The sequence below is a fragment of the Pteronotus mesoamericanus genome, unplaced genomic scaffold (genome assembly GCF_021234165.1).
Source record: "Pteronotus mesoamericanus isolate MK-2021 breed Mesoamerican mustached bat unplaced genomic scaffold, CSHL_Meso_final scaffold_476, whole genome shotgun sequence".
Taxonomy (NCBI): Eukaryota; Metazoa; Chordata; class Mammalia; order Chiroptera; family Mormoopidae; genus Pteronotus; species Pteronotus mesoamericanus.
In genome coordinates this window covers 1247435-1267972 of record NW_026555318.1, presented here as the reverse complement: position 1 = coordinate 1267972, position 20538 = coordinate 1247435, and the positions used below count along the sequence as shown (strand labels likewise).

Below are 20538 nucleotides of genomic sequence, written 5' to 3'. Positions count from 1 at the left end.
TGTATCTTAAAAGCTCTGTGACTATGGCCCTAAATAAGCTTGAGCAGGTCAAGAGGCAGGTATCTCTCATCTGTGCCAGTTTAGCAGCAGTCTCGCTGGCTTTGCCATTCCCCAGAGCCACCCCGGTGAGGGAGCCACAAGCCCTGCCTCTCCGGGAACAGCTGGCCCAAGGAGCTCCCAGCAATGCTCTCAGCAGGGGCTGGAGAAACTGAGACAAGCAGGCAGTGGGCTCCTTATGCTGCAGAAGTAAAGTTTATTAGTAAAATAAAAACAAGGTTACCTGCCACATCTCAGAGACCCCGGGAGGCAATGGAACAGAGGAAATAAGAGAGAGAAAAGGAAGCACAAATCCAGGAGCCGGAGCTCATCTGCTGGACACGAAAGCCCACCAGCAGAGAAGCACCGCCCACATGGCCTCAGTCTCCCTGGGCCGGCTGAGGAAGTAAGGCTCAGGTGGCAGGCCTGGGGGAGTCAAAGGAGCAGTTCCCATTTCTTGGTACCTCGGGCTGCGGAATGTGTCAGCAGCATCCAGGCGGTGAGCAGCGTCCACAGGAGGCCTGAGGAGGCCTGGAAAGGCAGGGAGAGCAGGGGCTGCAGGCTGCAGGGGCCGGACAGGGGGCGCTGGAGGCTGGGGTCGCACAGGGGTTGCAGGGAAGCCTGCAGGGAGAACAAAGCTACCTGTAACACTGGCATCAGAAGTGCATAAAAGGCAAAAGTACACAGGCACTTTAGGACTGGAGGAGCAAACAGGATTTTAGACACTAGAGGCCCCTTTAGAAACAGAGTGACTTGCGCAGAGTCCCCAGTGAAGCTGTGGCCTGAGCTCAGAGCGCCCATGTGTAAAACCAGTGTTACCTGCCATGAGGAAAGGCACGTGGCAAAGAGAAAGGCAGAAGGGCTGATGAACCAGAGCAGGCCCGACGTCGGCCATGCCCTTAATTTAAACACAGCCCCTGATCTTGTTCCTTATTGCTTAAAGGGCTATAGTCTTCACCTTACCTTTTTCACAACACTATTGAGGAGCTCAATGAGAGATAGGCACTAATGCCAAATATGAAGATCCTCTCTATTGAAGCTCTTCTTCCAGAGAGAATTTAATAAAACCTGAGCGCAATGAGCTCTCTGTATGGTAACCCTGTGGCAGTGGCTAGCACCTAGGGAGGTCACGTGGTCCACACAATGGACAGCATGAGGTGAAGACTCCTGCACAGCCTCCTCTACATCCAGGCAGCTCACCAGCTTACTGGGTAGCAAGTTTGTCTTCAAAGACTGCGTCTGCAATGCCACCCCTCCCTTTTAGGTCATTGCCAATAAGAGATCCCTGCTTTTGCACATGACATTGACGCAGACATCAGAGGACATACTTGCAGTCCTCGCTCTCCAGCAGGCTCTGGTACGTGCTGATCTCGTCCTCCAGCCGGGCCCGGACGTCCAGCAGCACCTGGTACTCCTGGTTCTGCCGCTCCAGGTCGGCCCGGATCTCCGCCAGCTGCTCCTCCACGGTGCTGATCAGGCTCTGCATCTGCGCCAGCTCGGTGCCGTAGCGGGCTTCGGACTCACACAGGGAGTTCTGCAGACAGTCCTTCTGTGGTGCCAAAGAAAATGAGAACCCAGTTAAAAATCATGGACTCCTGCCATTGGACTCTGCAGTCAGGCCGTGACACCCCAGGACGCTGCCAGGCCCAGAGAATAAGCCAGCTCCCTTTAACATTTCCGGCTGGAGGAACTGCCAACGTGCTATGGCTCTTCATCACAGGCCTTAGGATAGGTTTGCAGGACTTCCCTCACCTGGGTTAATGTTCCTTCCCTCAGCATCCACATCCATGAGAATGTTCAATGCAAAGGAGATGAGGTCAGGGCCGAAGCTGTGTCCTGACCTCTCCTTAAGGACGGCGTGTGCTGAACCCGGAACTACTCATGGGAGTAGGGGCCAAGCTGAGCCTTCCATGCACTCAGAGGAGCTCACCAGGTTGTGCTGAGCCTGAAGCTCCACCTCCAGGGCGTTCACCGTGCACCTCAGCTCCAGGATCTCCGACTGGCAGCACTGCAGCTCCTCAGAGCAGGACATGGCCTGCAGGCTGATGCCCTCGGACTGAAGCGCAGCACACAGAGACGTGACCATCTCCCTGCCCAGGTGGGAGCCGGGCTTCCCTGCCCCCTGCTCCACAGCCCCACCTCACCTGGGCTTGGAACCACTGCTCCACGTCACGGCGGTTGGTCTCCACCATGGCCTCGTACTGGCACCGCATCTCCTCCAGCACCCGGCTCAGGTCCACGGAGGGCTCCGTGTCCAGCTCAATGCGGAGCCTGTCTCCCAGCTGGCACTTCAGAGTGTTCACTTCCTGTGGGCACAGGAGGAGGACATCCCGTTCATGCAGCCCCCAGTGCCTGCCACCCAAAGCCTCGATGATCTCGCACTGCCCGCCATCCCCAGTGATTTCCCTGTGCTCCTCTGTGGATGAAGAACACACTCCCTCCAAAAGCCACAGCTCCCCATCAGAGCTTATGAGGTAACCGCAGGGCAGGGCCTGCAGAGCTTCCATCCTGTGAAAGAGGAAAGAGCCTCATTTCTTCCACGAATGAGCCTGAATTCACCTCCCAGAAGTCTATTCGGGATACACAAAGAGCCACCCACCTGCTCATGGCTCTTCTTGAGGCAGAGAAGCTCCCCCTTCAGGGACTCCACCTGGGCCTCCAGGTCGCAGTTGGCGAGTGTGAGGTCATCCAGCACCCTGCGCAGGCCACAGATGTCAGCCTCCACCAGCTGGTGGAGTGAGTACTCCGTCTGGTACCTTTACCAGGGCAGGTACAGGAGTCAGAATCAAGAGCAGAATGGACCTTGGGGCCCAACTTACACCCATAACCTCGCTGGCTTCTCTCCGCAGTCTAATTGTGAGCTGGCCTTTCCTGGCTAGTGCACTCATGGCCAGAAAGCAACAGGGTGTCCCCCACGCATTCAACACTAGGCACCTAAGATGAACCAGGCGGAGTGGCCAGGACAGGGGATGCCCCGATGGACACGTGGCTGAGGGCCACAGGGGAAGCAACAGAGTACCCAGGCCATTACGGTGCAGTGGGGTCACTGCAGACCCCCTCCTCCATTCCCCTACTAAGGTGAACCCTGGAATCTCTCAGATTAGGAGCCAACTGCTAGGGCGAGAGGAAGGAAATGGCTTGCTTTAGCTCTGGAGAAGTGAGGCTTCCACAGTGCCCTGAAGAAAGATGGCGAAATGTCATGCCCCTTCCTGCTCCCAGGTGGGAGCTTCTCCAGTGGTACGAACCCTTTGGCCTTTACAGGCCTCTGTGGCATCATGGTGCTCACAAACTGGTCATGCTGCAGTGTGGAATCGTAGCCTCACTGAAGCAGCAGCTTCATAGGAAGCGGCCTCAGGGCAGGAAATTGGAGCCAAGTTCCAGTCCTACCGCTCAGTAACCACGTGACTTCTGGCAAGTCACTTCAACGCCCTGAGCCTCCCTGTCCCCGTGAAGAAGAGGCCATCGCTGCTCTGCCTCCCTCACCAGGCTCTTCTTACAACAGAATCAAGCGACTGATGATTCTAAACCATGTCGCAAACTATAAAAGCTAAAGATTTATGGTGTGGGGAGTGTGTTCCTCTAAGACCTTGGGCTTAATGCCTTTTTTCTCTTGCTGGAGCTGTGGGTTGGGTCCCAGTCAATTACATCTCTGATGCCAACTGCATCACAAAAGAACAGAAGCCAGGAGAGGCATTTGGCTCCTCCCCGTCCCTTCTGACCCCAACTCACTTGGTCCTGAAGTCATCTGCAGCCAGCTTGGCATTGTCAAGTTCAACAACTAGCCTGTTGTTCTCAGATTTGATGCACAGGATCTGGGAAAGAAAGTAGGCTCAGTGATTCACTGTTCTCAGACCATCTGAGGCCTCAAGTCAAAGGAAGTCCTGTTGGCTGGGGTTCAAACTGCAGCATCCCCTCGGACAACACACACTCCCACACGTGGACAAGACGCTTGTGTGGTGTAGGGCGGGGTGGGGTGCAAGAGGGTGCTTGGCTGAGGAACTGAGAGATGGAAGGCAGCGGCAAACTGAACATACAAAAAAGACACACTTCTTTTGCCAGATGTGATGCTTAGCCGATGCAAACAAGAAGGCCTGGAGTCTAGACCAGAGAAGAATGGCCGGTTATGAAAATGTTAAATAAGGGGGGATCCATTCCTAATAAGAAGTCCTTTATGCTGGTTGGTCAACCTCCCCAGAGGTCTTCTCTGAATCTAGCAAGATTCCCGTGGCCCCTATTCTGACATTCTCTATCTTCCTGTCTCCACAACTAAGATGTAGGCTCTTAAAAAGCATTGAACTGATGATCAAAGGGGACAGCAGATAAGAGGCCAGTGCTACTGATGGCTACCCACTAGTTCACACTGGACATTAGAACTTGCTCCTCTGACCCCTTTTGCTGCACCAGCAGTTAGGTGGCGCTGTTTCTGCAACTGCAATCTAAGAATTGTAAGTACTGAAACTAAGTGAGCATAAATTCAGAACCCTGGAGAGTCGAATCCTACGTCTCATCCTTTACACATCCCTATTCACCTTCACTCAAGAGATCCTCTTCTCACAATCTAAAAAGCATTCCAGCTGTTGCTGCTTCCACTGCCAATCCAAGCCCTGGACATATAGTGCAAATGTCAGTAATCTTTTTCTGTAAAGGGCCAGGTAGTAAATATTTTAGGCTTTGCAGACCATGAGTCTCTGTCATGACTACTCAACTCTGCCATTGTAGCCCAGAGGCAGCCATAGGCCATATATCAATGAATGAGCATAGCTGTACCAATAAAACTTTATTTACAAAATCAAGCAGCAGGTCAAATTTGGCCCTCATGCCATAGTTTGCCAGCCCATGATCTGGAGCACCACAAACCGCACCTTCTGCTGCAGCTCCTCGATGGTCCGGAAGTAGCACTGGTAGTTGGGGCACACGGTGGTCTCATGGCATCGGCTCCACTCCCGGATGTTGGTCTCCAGCTCCGCATTCTCCCGCTCCAGCTGGCGCACCTTCTGCAGGTAGTTGGCCAGGCGGTCGTTCAGGAACTGCATCGTCTCCTTCTCGTGCCCGTTCAGGGAGCCTTCGCCGTAGGGGCCGCAGACTCCGATGTTGCCGGGAATGTGGCAGGTCCCTGGCAAGGGGCAAGCGGTGTTGCAGCTGAGGGGCAGGCAGAGGCTGGGTCGGCCCAGAGGGGTCGACCCCACGCGGACGTGGTTGGCATGGGCCAGGGTGGCTGAGAGGCCCAGGGAGGCAGCCTTGGCCTCTGAAACCCACCCACCAAGGGGAGAACTACAGCAGTCGGAAGTCATGGTGCTGAAAGGCTAGAACCCTGTTTGTCCACAGCTGGATTGCTTGAAACTAAAACCTTCCTTCTCCTCTAGATCTTATATAGGACTGTGGTGGGAGTTGGTGCAAGAAAACTGGCTTTTTGCTCATTAATATTTATGTTGAATGTCATACGATCACTCAGTTAGTCAGCGATTTTGTCTCCTATAAAGAGTTAATGAGTTCATGAAAGAGGCCTAACCCACACAGGATGCTTTCCATCCATGCAGAGTCCTAGAAAACAGATTTAAAAAGAGCTCTTTGTTGAGCTGCTCACCTGCGGGGCCTATGAATTCTTTTCCTTCCATCAGCTCACACCTGTGAAATAATCAAGACCCAGGCACTCCTAAAATTTTCTACCTTGAAATGTTCTCACCATGGCAAAGTCTAAAATAGTAGTCAATCAGGCACACTGAGGAAAGAGAAAAATCTCAATTCGTTTTGTTTCGGCAGCTACACACGAAGTATCCAGGGAGGGACTCCACTTGGCGGGATAGAGGTTTAGATTTTAATAAGAGAGATAAGAAAATAAATGGCCTTGATATCATAAAGACAATAGGAGGAGTGTTTTTCAAAAAAGAGCTATGAAATTTTTAAAAAGAGATCATATTGAGAGACCAGGAAAAGACTTCACAGAATAGACAGCATTTAAAATATGCTTTGAATGATGGTTTCCATGAGGGAGTGGGGGAGAGAGTATCCCTCATAGAGGAAAAAATGAACAGAGTCAAACGTGTTCGGGGGATGGAAGAGTCTACCTGTGTTGGCGCTTACAGTGAAGACCTATCTGCCAGCCCTGGAAGGCTGTGTTCAGCAGGATTGCAGGAAGCCTTGAATGCCAGCACCGTCCCACATACAGCCTTCAGGTAAAGGTGAACCAAAGACAAGATCTGCCCCTGGCAGTTGCCTTTCCTCAAATATGAGGGAAAATGCCAGGTCCCTTCCTTCTGAGGGAAAGTAACAGAACAGAGAAGGAAGTTTCCTGTATAAATATTAGGGGGAAACGCTAGGCGAGAACAATGAAAGAGAAACCTAAATTCCACATCGATTTGGGTGTTTGAAAAAGAAATAACACACTTCAATAACTCGTGGGTCCAAGAAGAAGTCAAATGAGAAATTAAAGTATTTTGAACTGAATTAAAATGAGGATGTAATGTACCAAACTGATTTTTGGCAGTTGAGACTTGCCCTGTGCAAGTGGGAAGCAGATAAGCAGTTTTGGAGGCGGGGGAAAAACTTGGGAATGAAACTGGGTAATTTGTGATTTCCAAAAAATAAAATTATGTTCCTGTGTATTGGAGTCTAACAGTCTAATTATGGCAGGCAGTGATCTATACTTTAGGGTGTCTGTTCTCAGGCACCTCCCCATCTTTCTGGGCATTTTTCCTCATTAGACACTGATGTTCTCACCCACTGAGTCGCTCCTCATCTTACTTTAAAAGACACACGCTCAAGAACTTTGATCTTTCATGCTTTGAAACTTCTTGCATTTCTTTGAAACATACCTACCTTGATTGTCCATTACTTAGGAGATTCTAGAACAAAATTTAAATTTCCTTAATCCTCAGACACACTCAGAGCATCAGAAGTTTTATGGCTTCCTCTCTTCCTAAAACAAACAAGCCAGTGGCCAGTCTTTTAATAAGCCCTGGGAAAGGGCAGCCAGCCAGCTTCCAGACTATGCTAACGAAGACGCTATTTTGACCCCATTCTTAAGATGAAGTAATTCACCAAGAGCACCCTCAAGGCAGAGTTATGCTCGCTCAAAAACACAAAATCTATGTTTTATGTTTTTTAACTCCCAAGCCAAAGGGGATAAAATCCCTCAAGCCAGAGAAGATCCCAAAGTCCTCTAGTCTAGACTTTGGCAGTAAATCCTTTCTGATAACCTCCCTCTAACTAGCTGCCCGGACCACCGTTCCCCAGGATGACTCATCCCATCGTTGGCCACCTTGGCCCCTGTGGCTCAGATATCCCAGGCTTTGTGCAGGACGTGGAACTAAGAGATAAATAACAGCCAGCCTTGCCTTAAGACTTAACAGCATTGAGCTTTTTAGAAAGTTCCTTATGTAGAGACAAATCTGCCTCCCTGCTATTTTTACCTATTGTTTTCATGCGCTGTTTTATTCATTTATTCAACAAGTCTTTATTGAGTACCTACCTGTGCTGAGCAGGAACTGGTGCTGGACACTGATAATAACATTAGCAAATAAGTCAGAGAGTTTACCCTGTAGTTAATTTACATTTTGTTCTACCCCATAGGGTCTCAGAGAGGATAAATCCAGTGATTCTGCCCCATAGCAGACCTTCAGCTCTTTGTGACTGCTGTGTGATTTCTCATTCCTGGGGGGGTTTTTATCTTGTTTATTTATTTATTTGTTGTCTGTGCTCTCACTTGAATATAGGCTACAGAAGGAATTTTTTCTTTTTCATCTTTCTATTTCCTATTCCTAGCTATAGTGTTTTTTAAAGTATATTTTATTGCTTATGTTGTTACAGTGTCCCAATTTGTTTCCCTTTACCCCCTCCGCCTGGCACCCCCTTTCCTCCAGTGATCCCCACCCCCTTAGTTCATGTGCATGCGTTGTGCATGTAAGTTCTTTGGCTTCTCCCTTTCCTATACTTTTCTTAACATCCCCCTGTCTATTTTGTTCCTACCAATTATGCTTCTTGATCCCTGCACCTTTTCTCCCTTTATCTCCCTTCCCCCTCCCAGCTGATAACTCTCCAACTGATCCCCTATACCTATGACTCTGTTCCTGTTCTGGTTGTTTGCTCAGTTTGCTTGGGTGTTTGTTTTTGTTTTGTAGATTCAGTTGTTGATAGTTGTGAGTTTGTTGTCGTTTTAATGTTCATTGTTTTGATATTCTTTTTCCTAAATAAGTCCCTTTAACATTTCATGCAGCAATGACTTGGTGATGATAAACTCCTTTAGCTTTATCTTGTCTGGGAAGCACTTTATCTCCCCTTCCATTCTAAGTGATAGCTTTGCTGGATAGAGTAATCTAGGTCTTAGGTCACTAAGACCTGGATTAAAAGAACTGCTTTTCATCACTTTGAATACTTCTTGCCAGTCCCTTCTTGACTACAAAGTTTCTTTTGAGACTCAGCTGACAGTCTTATGGGAACTTCTTTGTAGATAACTCTCTGCTTTTCTCTTGCTGCTTTTAAGATTCTCTCTTTATCTGTAACATTTGGCATTTTAATGATGTGTCTTGGTGTGGTCCTCTTTGGGTCCATCTTGTTTGGGATTCTCTGTGCTTCCTGGACTTGCATGTCTATTTTGTTGGCCAAATTAGGGAAGTTTTCTTTCATTATTTTTTCAAATAGATTTCCAATTTCTTCCTCTTTCTCTTCTCCTTCTGGCACTCCTACGATGTGAATGTTAGACCTCATGAAATTTTCCCAGAGGCTGCTTATACTACCTTCATTTTTTTGCACTCTTTTTTCTTCTTGTTGTTCTGATTGGTTGGTTTTTTGCTTCCTTGTGTTCCAAATCATTGATTTGATTCTTAGCTTCATCCACTCTACTGTTGTTTCCCTGTAAATTGTTCTTTATTTCAATTAGCGAATCCTCCATTTCTGATTGGATCTTTTTTATGCTGTTGAGGTCCTCACTAAGTTCCTTGAGCATCCTTATACCCAGTGTTTTGAACTCTACATCTGAGAGATTGCTTATCTCCATTTCATTTACCTCTTTTTCTGGACTTTTGATCTGTTCTTTCATTTGGGTCATGTCTCTTCATTTTGGCAGCCACCCTGTGTTTATTCCTATGTATTAGGTATAGGAATACCTAGGAATACCTAATATATAGGAATACCTATACCTAATACATATTAGGTAGAGCTGCTTTGATTCTCTTTCTTGGTAGTATGGCCTAATGCAGTAGGTGTCCTGTAGGGTCCAGTGGCATAGCCACCACTATCACCAAAGCTGGGTACTCGGGGTGCACCCTTCATGTGGGTTGAGTTCCCTCTCCTCTTATAGTTGAGGCTTGGTTGCTGTTGACAAATCAATGGGAGGGATTTACCCAGGCCAGGCAGCTGCGAGGATCAGCTGTGACCACTGACCACCAACTTCCACCCTCCACGGAGGATCAGCTGTGCAGGGGCAGAGTGGTGGTGCTCCAAAGTGATCCGTTGCTGTCTGCTGGGTGCAGAGGCTCTGAGGTTTCTCAGGTGGTACAGGCCAAGCTCAGCCCCAACCTGTGTTTTGCCTGGAGCTGCCCTGCCAGAGCTATAAAGCAATCTGAGATGTCTGCTACTTGTGCTGGACTTGGAGATTCCCAGGCAAAGCAAAATTGTGAAACTAATCTGGTTGCTGTTGGTTGCTAATCTGGAGTTCACTGAGGCCAGCTGTTGCTTGTTTGATAGGATTTAGGAAGCTGTGAAGAATGAGCAAGACCAGTTATTCCTAGGGAAAGGTAGCTTGGGTGGGCCATAAATTGGATAGGGTGGAGTCTCTGAGGATCTCCAAGGTGTATCAAATAGTGTTAGCCAGGTTGATGGAACCTCAAATATGGCACCAGCCTGCTCGTTCTGTGCATCTGTAGGGGGAGAGCCCAGAAAAGGGACAATGGCCTCTGTTGGCCCTGATGCCAGACACTTCAGCCTCTCCCAGTATGCCACTGGTGCTGTTCAAGCTGCCACCCCAGTGCTGAAGCTCAGAGAGAATGAGTCTGAGTAGGTGAGTTCATGTGTGGTTTTTTTAAGAGGAACTGCTTGGGGCTCCAGAACTTTCTTCCATTCATTCAACCCTCACTGGTTTTTGCAGCCAGAAGTTGTGGGGACTTATCTTCCTAGCTCTGGAACCCTGGGCTGGGGGGCCTGCTGTGGGGCTGGGGCTCCTCACTCCCAAGATATCCCTCCTGAATTTTTATCCACCACACATGGGTTAGAGACCAGCTTGTTCTGTGTCTGCGCCCCTCCTACCAGCCTGGATGTATGTGGTTTCTTTAATTCCATAGTTGTCAGACTTCCATTCAACTCAATTTCTGACATTTCTGAGTGACAGTTGTCCCATATTTTAGTTGTAATTTTGATGTGGTTGTGCAAAGAGACGAGCCATGTCTGCCTACACCGCCATCTTGACTGGAAGCCTCTCATTCCTGGTTCTTCATTTAGCATGGTTCTAAGTCCCCTTGCCTGCCATCCTGAGTACATTCCTCTGAATACATCCCCCTGTAGTTCTTACCACCCTCAAGTGGGGGCCTTCGAATAAAATTTCGGATAAGTTGGGATTAAGAAGCAGGTAGATATGTACCTATGTGCACAGCTGTGGGCAGTTTTCACCATGGCAGGGTTTACCGCCATCAGTGCCCTTGTCCCAGCGACCTGCTCCAGATGATCCAACATGCATGAGCTGCTACCATGGCAATGCCCTCGCCAGTCTCCACAGAGGGTGCGGAGATGAATCAGAGAAATTTTCACTTCTCAAAAAATCGACAGCAGTAGAGCTAGGCCATGTAACTCCGAGGAAGGAGAAGTCACAGTGTTAGGGATGGAGAGTATCAAAGAGACTTACGTGGAACTTGAAAGATTGGCAGGAGGAGGCTCTTACGAGAACCCTGGCAGCATGTAATGGAAACCAAATCCAGCTGCCAGCAGTGGCCACAAGAAGGACGGGCTGGAGGACAGAGATGTTATAAAAGGACTCTATAAGGCTGAGAGATTTGCTATCATTGGGAGATCAAAGATGGGAAGGGCACGCCAAAATGTCCTTGAGGTCACCCCTGGGTTCCTGGGACAATAATGAGATGGGAAGGGAAGCTGAGAAGTCAAGGCAAAGAGCTGGTTCCAGGGAGAGAAGCGCAATTCAGGTTGGGAGAGCGTGAAATGTAGGGAATGGGACCGCCCACCAAGGGTCAGAGCAAACCGCCTGGAGCAGGAGAGAGCCACCGGGGCTCCGTGGGTGCACTGGGCACTCCCCTGAGCTGCGAAGGTTTCTTCTACCTGCAGGCAGGCAGAGAGGCTGAGTTAGCCCAGGGGCCCCACCTGAACGGGAGCCCTGGTTCTCGGCGGGAGAGTGACAGTAGAGAGGCCCGGCATCGGGAATCTTCAAAACAGAAATACTTTGATTAGAGGGAGTGTCTTTTGAAAACAAGCACAATCTATATTCTAGATGAGCTTTTAGTCATAAAATGAGTTTCATATTCTAACAAAATATTTAATCCTCATCTGAGGATATGTTTATTGACTTTTAGGGTTGGGGGGGGAGAGAAATGTAGACGTGAGGAACATCAGTCGGTTGCCTCCTGTACGTACCCCCACCTGGGACTGAACCTGCAGCCTTTTGGTGGATGACGTTCCAGCCGACTGGGCCACCTGGCCAGGGCTGGTGGTTATATTTTTGAAAGTTAAAACAACATGAAGTGAGAAGGTGAGATGTATTTATTTAAATACTCATTGAATGAAAAGCCATGGATGAAAAACTGATTGGAAAGATGAGCTTGTGAAGATTATTGTAAGTGGGCATCGGAAGGGACAAATTTGATTTTGTTCTTGGGAAGAGGACAAGGCAGGGCTTAGGTATCACACATGATGGGACACACATACACACACACACACACACACACACACACACACACACGTACACGTATACGTATATGACTAAAAATGCTCTCATTCTGGAAAGTCCAGAATTCCACCTTGATTTTCTCAGCTTCCTGGCATGGACAGTGCTGGGAGCAGAAGTGGCGGTCTGTTCCCAAAGTTCTGTCAGTGACTGCCAGCGTCTGTCCCCAGGGGCCTGCAGCCACCCACCCTGTGCCTTTCCACTTTGCTGGGATTTGATGAAAATGGCATTTGGAGTCAAAAAACAAGTGGTGGGTGGAAGGGCCTGAAGAGACCCGACTGGACCGAAATAGTACAATCCAGCCCATCGGGAGTGCAGGGCGGGTTAACTGAGACCAATGGGGTTAGTGCTAGGTGGCTCAGAGCCGGGCCTGACCGCAAGCCCAGGCAGCAAACGTCTCGGGGGAGGAAAATAATCAATCTGGCTCAAATTATTGTGACCAAAACAAAACCAGATACCATAGGGTGATGCAGCCTCGCCACAGAGGGGAACGTGGTGTGCTGATGGGAGTATCGCCCTGAGGAAGAGGAGTGCTTGGGGTTTGGTGCCAGAGGGAGCCCTGAGCCAGCCACCTGCCAGCCTCCCTAGCCCGCAGTCCCCCCTGTGTCTGGGTAGCCTTTCCTGCCACACCTTGTAGCCGTGAGTGTCCCAAAGTTTGAGTTTATTCAGGGTGAGACCGGGCCAGGGAAGTGGGGGACAGAACAGACTTCCATGGCCCTGGCACAGGCAGGGGTCGAGGCCACTCCTTAAACATATGACTCTTGGTGGTTACTTGATAGAAGGAAGCCTGAAGTAACCCAATGGACATTCTTGTCCTCTGACAGCCCAAAGAACACTTCATTAAAAATTTCGCTTAGGCCACTTAGAGTGAGAAATTGAACCCCTAATGACCGTGGTGGGTGGTTTTCATGATGGTTTATATGTGGGTGGGAGTATGGACCAACTTCCCGGCCACCGACATGGGAAATTGTGGCCCCTTGCGCTACTCGTGGGTTCTGTGACCACCTCGTCAGCCCCTCTTTCCCTCAAGGAAGAAAAGACTGTCCCTGCTGGTTCCCAGGGAGCCCCGTAAGCCAGTGTCCACTGAGCGCCTTCCATAGGCTGGGAACATTGTATGGATTATCTGTCAACAGCAATGAGAGGGAAGTGCAATTATTCTAATGTTACAGCTGAGGAGTGGGTCTCAGGAGAGTGCAGTGACTTGGCCAACCTCACTCAGCTGGCGTTGTAGAGGTGGAGTGTGAGCCCCAGGCTGCCCAACTCCAGAGCACATGCCCTTGCCACCCGCATTGTCCTGCCCTGAAGAAGGGCCAACTTTTCACTGGTCTTTGGACCAGGGGACATGGGCAAGTGGAGATCTGAGAGCTTCATTCTGCCGGACACTCTCAGCACTTGCCAAAAAGTGAAACTGACTAGCACAGCATGGAAGGAGCACAGCCTCTAGGGGGCCGCTCCCCAAATGCTCTCCCACTGAGTCTGGCCATGAAGCACCTCGGCCCACGTCAGCCACTTCCAAGACGCAGGCAGGCATTGGGAGCCCGTGGCCACTGCAGTCCCCACACCAGCACTGGGGGGTGCAGCAGAGGAAACAGCACACACATCGACAGCAGCGTCTCTCTAGAGAAAACCATGTCCCAGCAGTGGGCCAGAACCAAGACCGCTGTCCCCAGGACCCAGTCTGGGCCTCCGTGTTTAAGGGCAGGAGGAAATCCCATGCCTCCATGAAGGGGCCAGTGTAAATGAGAGAAAAACTCGGCAACGTGGCCAAGGCAGTTTTCAACGTGACCTCCCTTGGACTGGACTGGAACTCTGATTTGTGTGGTTTTGCTGTTGAACAAAATACCAAGAGGCTGAAGATGCCAGAAGCAGAGTAGGGACATGTTAGTTCTGAGCTGTTCTGAAGGAATTCAAACCTGGCAACCAGCACAGCTTCCTTTCGCCAGTCTGTAGGGATCGATGGGCAAGGTAAAGACAGAGCCCGTGTCGGCAAAGGACCGTCAGTCATCCTGGGACTCAGACCCCACGGAGATTCTGGCAGCGACATGTCAGGGCCAGTGACTGTGCAAGGGTTCAGGGGCCAGGGCTCTTTATCACAACACACACACAGCCAAACACAGGAAGGACAGCCCTTGATTCAGGAAGGAGGTTTATTCGCCATTTAATACAGGAGCTCAATTACATTTTAAAAGATTTTGAAGCACTGGAGTAGAACCAAAATTCAAGAAGCGAGACTGGAGCAGACAAAACAATAGTTTTCATGGAAGACGAAAGAACATTGAAAAAATAATCAGCCTAAGGCACAAGAAGGAAGCCACTACTCAGAAGTATCTGCTGCCCTGCGATTCGATGAAAAGGCCTTCAGTAGTTTGGCGTTTCTAGAAGACGAGGCAAGGTGAGGGCAGTCCTAGCCCCAGTGCGAGCGGCCCCAACCTCCTCCGCTGGAACTCAGACCCTCAGAATGAGCCCCCAGCACAGGCTCCGCCGGCTGAGGAAGGCCCACAGGCGGGCGGGGCACAGCTGGGACGAAGGGTGCAGGAGGCGGGTGTAGAGCAGGGATTGCAGGGAAGTCTGCAGGAGAGAGAGAAGGAGGAGTTAGACATGAAAAATAAGATGTCTCAGTGATGGGGACAGAAAGGGCCAGACCAACATGGTAGAGGAAAGGCCTGCCACAGACAAACCACACAGCCCAACAGAAGCTCCTTCATCAGGCCCCCTTCCACACTCAGCTGTGTCTTTCCATATCCAGGTGTCCTCTCGGGGAGCATGGCTTAGGGACCCGGCTACCAATTGTGCACCAGTCTATAAACAGTACAGTGTGTGCACACCAGCAACAGTAAATGAGTCACTAAGCGAGGCCCGTCCCTTAGGATGAGATCTCCTTCCCGGAGCGCATCTGTTATCTCTGAGGAATCTGACAGTCAGGAATGTGGCTTGGCCAGGAACTGCCTAGATCACACGTACTTGCAGTCCTCGCTCTCGAGCAGGTTCTGGTACGTGCTGATCTCGTCCTCCAGCCGGGCCTTTGTATCCAGCAGCACCTGGTACTCCTGGTTCTGCCGCTCCAGGTCGGCCCGGATCTCCGCCAGCTGCTCCTCCACAGTGCTGATCAGGCTCTGCATCTGCGCCAGCTCGGTGCCGTAGCGGGCCTCAGACTCACACAGGGAGTTCTGCAGACAGTCTTTCTGTGGTGGGAAATTGGGGAGAGTGTCCCAGGGGATGAAAAAGGCAGGAGTGAAAATCATGGCCAAACCCACCAGGCAGGGGGCGAAGTCTAAGCAGCCGCGGGCATGCCCAGAGCTCCGGAGAAAGCACTATCAGCGTGACCGTGTGTTTTCACATACACAACAAAAATCTAACTTGAACTGTGTCATGCCCCCCCCAATACCCCAATACTTGACGTGAAGTAGAAACCCAGCAAAATCTTGTGAAATGATTGCCTGAGCCCCTACACCTTGTTCTGAAGAAGTTGATTGCACTTTTAATAGAAACTGTTTTCTGGGTCCAACTAGCCTTTGCAGCAAGTCACCTCCACCAGGGAGAGAGGAACCCAGATCGAGCCCTAACTTAATGTTAATGGAACTGATCAGGCAGACTTCTCAGAGATGCCGCCCCCGGGCCAGGGCTGCGGCACTCGCAGCACATCAAGGGTGAAGGAGGGCCCGTACCAGGTTGTGCTGGGCTTGGCGCTCCACCTCCAGGGCGTTCACCGTGCACCTCAGCTCCAGGATCTCCGACTGGCAGCACTGCAGCTCCTCAGAGCAGGACATGGCCTGCAGGCTGATGCCCTCGGACTGAAGCGCAGCACACAGAGACGTGACCATCTCCCTGCCCAGGTGGGAGCCGGGCTTCCCTGCCCCCCGCTCCGCAGCCCCACCTCACCTGGGCTTGGAACCACTGCTCCACGTCACGGCGGTTGGTCTCCACCATGGCCTCGTACTGGCACCGCATCTCCTCCAGCACCCGGCTCAGGTCCACGGAGGGCTCCGTGTCCAGCTCAATGCGGAGCCTGTCTCCCAGCTGGCACTTCAGAGTGTTCACTTCCTTCAGGGACAGAAGAACCCACACCCTATGTGAGAAAAGAGCTTCCGGCAGAGCAGACAGCATCTGCACCCCTGTCCTGACAAGCAGTATGAGGGGTGACCCCACATACACGCTGATGTGAAAGGTCTTGTTGCTGGGGCCAATGGGAGGAGCCCACTGGGAGACCCCCGCCCCGAACTCATAAGGCAAACCTTTAGAAAAGAAACCCCCATTCTGCCCCATCCCACAGAGTCCACCTGACTCAAACCCAGATCGACCTACTACCCTGATGCCAACTGAGCCCAGGTCACAATCCTAGAGCCAGAGGGTGGGAGATGCTCCCTTTCCTGCCCACCACCCTCCCCCCTGAGGCTGCAGCCACAGGGCCAGACCTGCTCGTGGCTGCTCCTGAGGCAGAGCTGCTCCTGCTTCAGGGACTCCTGCTGGGCCTCCAGGTCAGCCTTGGCCAAGCTCAGGTCATCCAGGAGCTTGTGCGTCCCGCACATGTCCGCCTCCACCAGGAGGCGCAGGGAGCGCTCGCTCTCGTGCCTTCCATCACAAGAGGTGCAAGGTCAACAAGGTGCCCACGAGAGCCCCTCTTGGCCGACCCCGGTTCCCGCCTCCTCACAACCTCAGATCCTCATTTGTTCACTGTGCTCAGAGAGGAATTACACACAGCCCCTCTTCCAAAGGGTTCGTGGTCTAGTGAAGCAGTCACACAGTTATATTTTTACCATTGTGCATTGAAGCACCCGTGGTTCAGAAAGATCAGTTGACTTGCCTAAGATTGTGCGCCTTAGGACTCAGGACAGGGCTCACGCCATTGCATGGGCTATTGTCACATAGGATAAGCAACAGTCAGGAGACTGGACCTCGATTTGCCCCTTATTCCTTGTGTTGGGTTGTTTGGTCATCTTTCACCTTTATTTAGTGGTAATGCCTGGTGTCTGAGAGCTTCATAGGTAAGTTTGGACGCTGACCCACCTGTAAGTGGCTCTTCCAACTGAACGTGAAATTCAGTGGCTATCCTTACTCAGTTTGCTTTCAAAATCATCTTATTTTGCTCTTGGGTGATGAGCTCAGAGAGCCTTAACCTTCCATTTTAGGGAACAAATGAAGTAGGAATAATACTAGGCTATGCCATACATTATCAACTTAATAGTGTTTTTTCTCCTCTAGCTTCTGTTAATTTTCTTAATCTGGTAATTTAGGGAGGAAGAAACAGAGCAGTAATCCACTCATTCAACAAACAATTAGACACTGGGACTTAGGTGGAGGAAGGAGGTACTCAGGCCTTCTGCAGCCCTTACTTACTTGATTCTAAAATCATCCGCAGCCAGCTTCGCATTGTCAATTTGGGTAACCAGCCTGGCATTCTCAGCCTTGCTGCACAGGATCTGAGGAGAAACAGGAAGACCATTCGCACACAAACATCACACTCTGGGCTCGGCCCTATGTGTGTTGTCCACACTCCTGCTCAAGAAAGCCAAGGACCCAAAGCTCTTTGAGCCTTCAGCGATTTTTGCCTGTGATGCCCTCTACCTCCCTCAGACTCAGCACACACCCAGCTACTCCAAGCCGCACCTTCTGCTGCAGCTCCTCGATGGTCCGGAAGTAGCACTGGTAGTTGGGGCACACGGTGGTCTCATGGCATCGGCTCCACTCCCGGATGTTAGTCTCCAGTTCCGCGTTCTCCCGCTCCAGCTGGCGCACCTTCTGCAGGTAGTTGGCCAGGCGGTCGTTCAGGAACTGCATGGTCTCCTTCTCGTGCCCGTTCAGGGAGCCTTCGCCGTAGGGGCCGCAGACTCCGATGTTGCCGGGAATGTGGCAGGTCCCTGGCAAGGGGCAAGCGGTGTTGCAGCTGAGGGGCAGACAGAGGCTGGGTCGGCCCAGAGGGGTCGACCCCACGCGGACGTGGGTAGCATGGGCCAGGGTGGCTGAGAGGCCCAGGGAGGCAGCCTTGGCTTCAACCACAGGCTCGCCCCCAACATCAGCGGGGAAGACACAGACATCTCCTTCTCCGTGAGCCTTGGCGATGTCCAGAGGCTGGCATGAGCGGGTGCAGAAGGAAGCCATGGTGTGGGCTGAGGCTACACGGGAGTTTCAGAGCAGCTGGAAAGGGCAAGACTCTGCGTCTGAGAACCCCCTTCCCTCCGAGGCCTTTTATACCCCATCCCAGTGGGCGTGGGCTCAGTGCTTTGACCTCATGGCCTTGATTCTTGGCCTGCTGTTGTACCGTCACCCTGTTACTCAGCTGCTGAGTTCACCAGTAAGAGTTCCTCACCTCATTAAAGGAATGTTGATGATCTGAGGTGCCTCCTGTGTCTTTGATACCAAGTCGTCTGATGGTGGGAGGTCAGAAGTTTTTATTGTTTTCCAAAGAACAAAAGTCGTGTTAGCCATCAGATGTTTATACCTTGACCGGAGGTTGGCCCACCTTGTTGATTTGTCCTCTCTAAGGCATGACTATTGCGACTGGTCATTGGAGTAGCAGGAGAGACAAACCCCTATGCCCACAGTGGCCCTATCTGTGTTAACTCTCAGCCAGCCTTCCCTGTACTGGTTCCTCGTTACTAGATGTTATGATTTGGGTTATTAATAGGTCCTATGTGTCTTCTTTCTTCACTTGTTTGCCTTTCAGTCTCACTTGAGGGGCAATAAGACTTTGATAAGTCCATTCATTTGACGTACATCTCCTGGCCCATCCTATATGCTGGGCACTGTGCCATATGCCTGATGTGAAGTCCATCAGGCCACTTGGGTGGCCACAGGCATCTGAGAAGATCATCGGTGTGAGGGTGACCCTGAAAATCACATCTGACCTGGACCAAGAACGGCGAGCTCAGGAAGTCAGGAACAAACAAAAATGAACAATAATCTTTTTAATCCCAAATGAGAACGGGACCTTGAAACTCCAGCATCGGGTTCCCAGAGTCACCATGGATCCCCTTCCTGCCCACTTCCTTGATTCTAAAGTCTGTAAGACCTTACAGTATGTGGTAGGGGATTGATCAATGCTATTGTCGAATGGTTCTTACCATATCCTACGTGGGGTGTGTTATTATCTTAATTCTATAAAAGAAAGAAAGAAGCAGGCACTAGGGACAGAGATGTGAAGTCATTTTCCTACGATCAACCCCATTACACAGTGGCCAAGCCTGATCTCAGTGTCAGTTCCTTTTGACCCCAGAGCCTACTCTTGTTCTTGTCAACTTGACCACCAGCCCACCCCTGCCCTTCCTCGACAGAACAACTGTGTCATTGCCAGAACTAAGAAAGATTAAAAGGTCTACAAACTGGGCAAGGAGTTGAAATTAAGAGATAAAACAAGAATCTGACATTCTATATTATTTCTCCTCGTGCCTCAGAAAATACAGGTATAAGGGTACCAAAGAAATAGGGCAGGGTCTCTCCAGGGACCATACAGGAAGATGCCCAGGAGACAGTTCTATTTCCAAAATTTGTGTACTACATCCCACACCCTACTAGCTCTCGGTACTATTAGCTCTCGGTAGCAGGGAACCAAGATAGTTGACTGGTAAAGTTTCCAAAGTCTTCTCTCAAAATTCATAGCAGATGGTAGATAGGCTCCTAAGACTGAACAAGACCTAATGTGGAGTAAGACCCCCCAAAAAAGTGGTTCTAACAAGATCTTCAAGAAAATGAATATTTGTGCTTTGAATGTTGAGCAAAAAATGAACAGACACCTCTATAGGGACGAGCTATGTATAGGTGAAGCATAGGCCATGGGAGTTCTATCAAAAAGAAATACAGAATTCAGTCCAGATCGGGTGTTTAAGGAAAGGTAACTAGTAGCCAGGTTTGGCCTCGGGTTACTCGGAGCTCGACAATGAATAAGCCTTTACAGACACCGTAATTAGAAGACATCCCCAGGCCAGGCCATCCCACCCTCCAGAGGCCTCTGGGTGTGATGTGCAAAGGTTTCATCTTCAGACACCCCTTTGCTACTCCTTCCCAGCTCAGCCGTAGCTTCTCTGTGAACCGGAGAACTTGACTTTTAAAGTCGTGTCTTTTGACTTGCTAAATAGAACGCCCCTTTTGATCTTATTCTCTGGCAGGATTCATTCATTGGCTAAAGTCCATGATTTCTTCCACCTCAACATAAACAACAGTTGTTACTTTGTAACATCACTGCTGAAGCTTTATATGTTTGGATGATGCTCCTCTCTACTGAAGCTCTATTAGGGTCCTGGCTCAGGCTTCTATTGAGTGTGCTGTTTTGCATAATGACAGTGATGTTGCTTGTCCCTTTGTAAGGTCACTTGTTTCCACAGATTTGCATTTTTCTCAAATGAGCTTGGCGTGAGGATCCTTGCCCTCATACCTAGGACTGCCTGACTTCCCAGCCCTTTAAAAAGAGCCCCTGTGGCCCTTGGTGATCAGATGTGAGCCAGGTTCAGTGACAAGAAGTGGTGAGGACAGAGTGAGAGATGGATGGGACTCTTCAGTCTGTGCGCACAAAGTCCTCTGGACCAATTCTGACTTCAGAAATACCCATCTCCGGAGGCAAGAAGTCTACTGCAGATGGAAGTGAGGAGCAGTGCTCGCGAGATGTTATTTTCAAGCATGGTGTTTTACCT

The 20538-nt window shown here is 50.3% G+C and overlaps 2 protein-coding genes across 2 annotated transcripts; both read right to left on the bottom strand.

The window, feature by feature from the left end:
• Nucleotides 1-518: 518 nt before the first annotated feature.
• Nucleotides 519-5327, bottom strand: LOC129086946 (keratin, type I cuticular Ha7-like). The gene is made up of 7 exons (XM_054593692.1): nucleotides 4899-5327; nucleotides 3766-3848; nucleotides 2636-2792; nucleotides 2181-2342; nucleotides 1967-2092; nucleotides 1365-1585; nucleotides 519-657 (listed from the first exon to the last, which is right to left on the bottom strand). The coding sequence occupies exons 1-7, from the start codon at nucleotides 5325-5327 to the stop codon at nucleotides 519-521; spliced, it is 1317 nt and encodes a 438-aa protein (XP_054449667.1).
• Nucleotides 5328-14370: 9043 nt separating this feature from the next.
• On the bottom strand, nucleotides 14371-18013 carry LOC129086945 (keratin, type I cuticular Ha7-like). Its single transcript, XM_054593691.1, has 7 exons — nucleotides 17522-18013; nucleotides 17252-17334; nucleotides 16330-16486; nucleotides 15797-15958; nucleotides 15583-15708; nucleotides 14879-15099; nucleotides 14371-14485 (listed from the first exon to the last, which is right to left on the bottom strand). The coding sequence occupies exons 1-7, from the start codon at nucleotides 18011-18013 to the stop codon at nucleotides 14371-14373; spliced, it is 1356 nt and encodes a 451-aa protein (XP_054449666.1).
• Between the last annotated feature and the right edge of the window lie 2525 nt (nucleotides 18014-20538).

Excerpts from the sequence above, each read along its gene's own strand:
- LOC129086946 (XM_054593692.1), bottom strand. The coding sequence starts at position 5,327 with ATGACTTCCGACTGCTGTAGTTCTCCCCTTGGTGGGTGGGTTTCAGAG. Across the intron at positions 3,849-4,898 it reads TCGAGGAGCTGCAGCAGAAG|ATCCTGTGCATCAAATCTGA; the intron begins GTGCGGTTTGTG and ends TTTCTTTCCCAG. Across the intron at positions 2,343-2,635 it reads TCAAGAAGAGCCATGAGCAG|GAAGTGAACACTCTGAAGTG; the intron begins GTGGGTGGCTCT and ends CTGTGCCCACAG.
- LOC129086945 (XM_054593691.1), bottom strand. The coding sequence starts at position 18,013 with ATGGCTTCCTTCTGCACCCGCTCATGCCAGCCTCTGGACATCGCCAAG. Across the intron at positions 15,709-15,796 it reads AGCAGTGGTTCCAAGCCCAG|TCCGAGGGCATCAGCCTGCA; the intron begins GTGAGGTGGGGC and ends GCTGCGCTTCAG. Across the intron at positions 15,100-15,582 it reads GCCAAGCCCAGCACAACCTG|AAAGACTGTCTGCAGAACTC; the intron begins GTACGGGCCCTC and ends TTCCCACCACAG.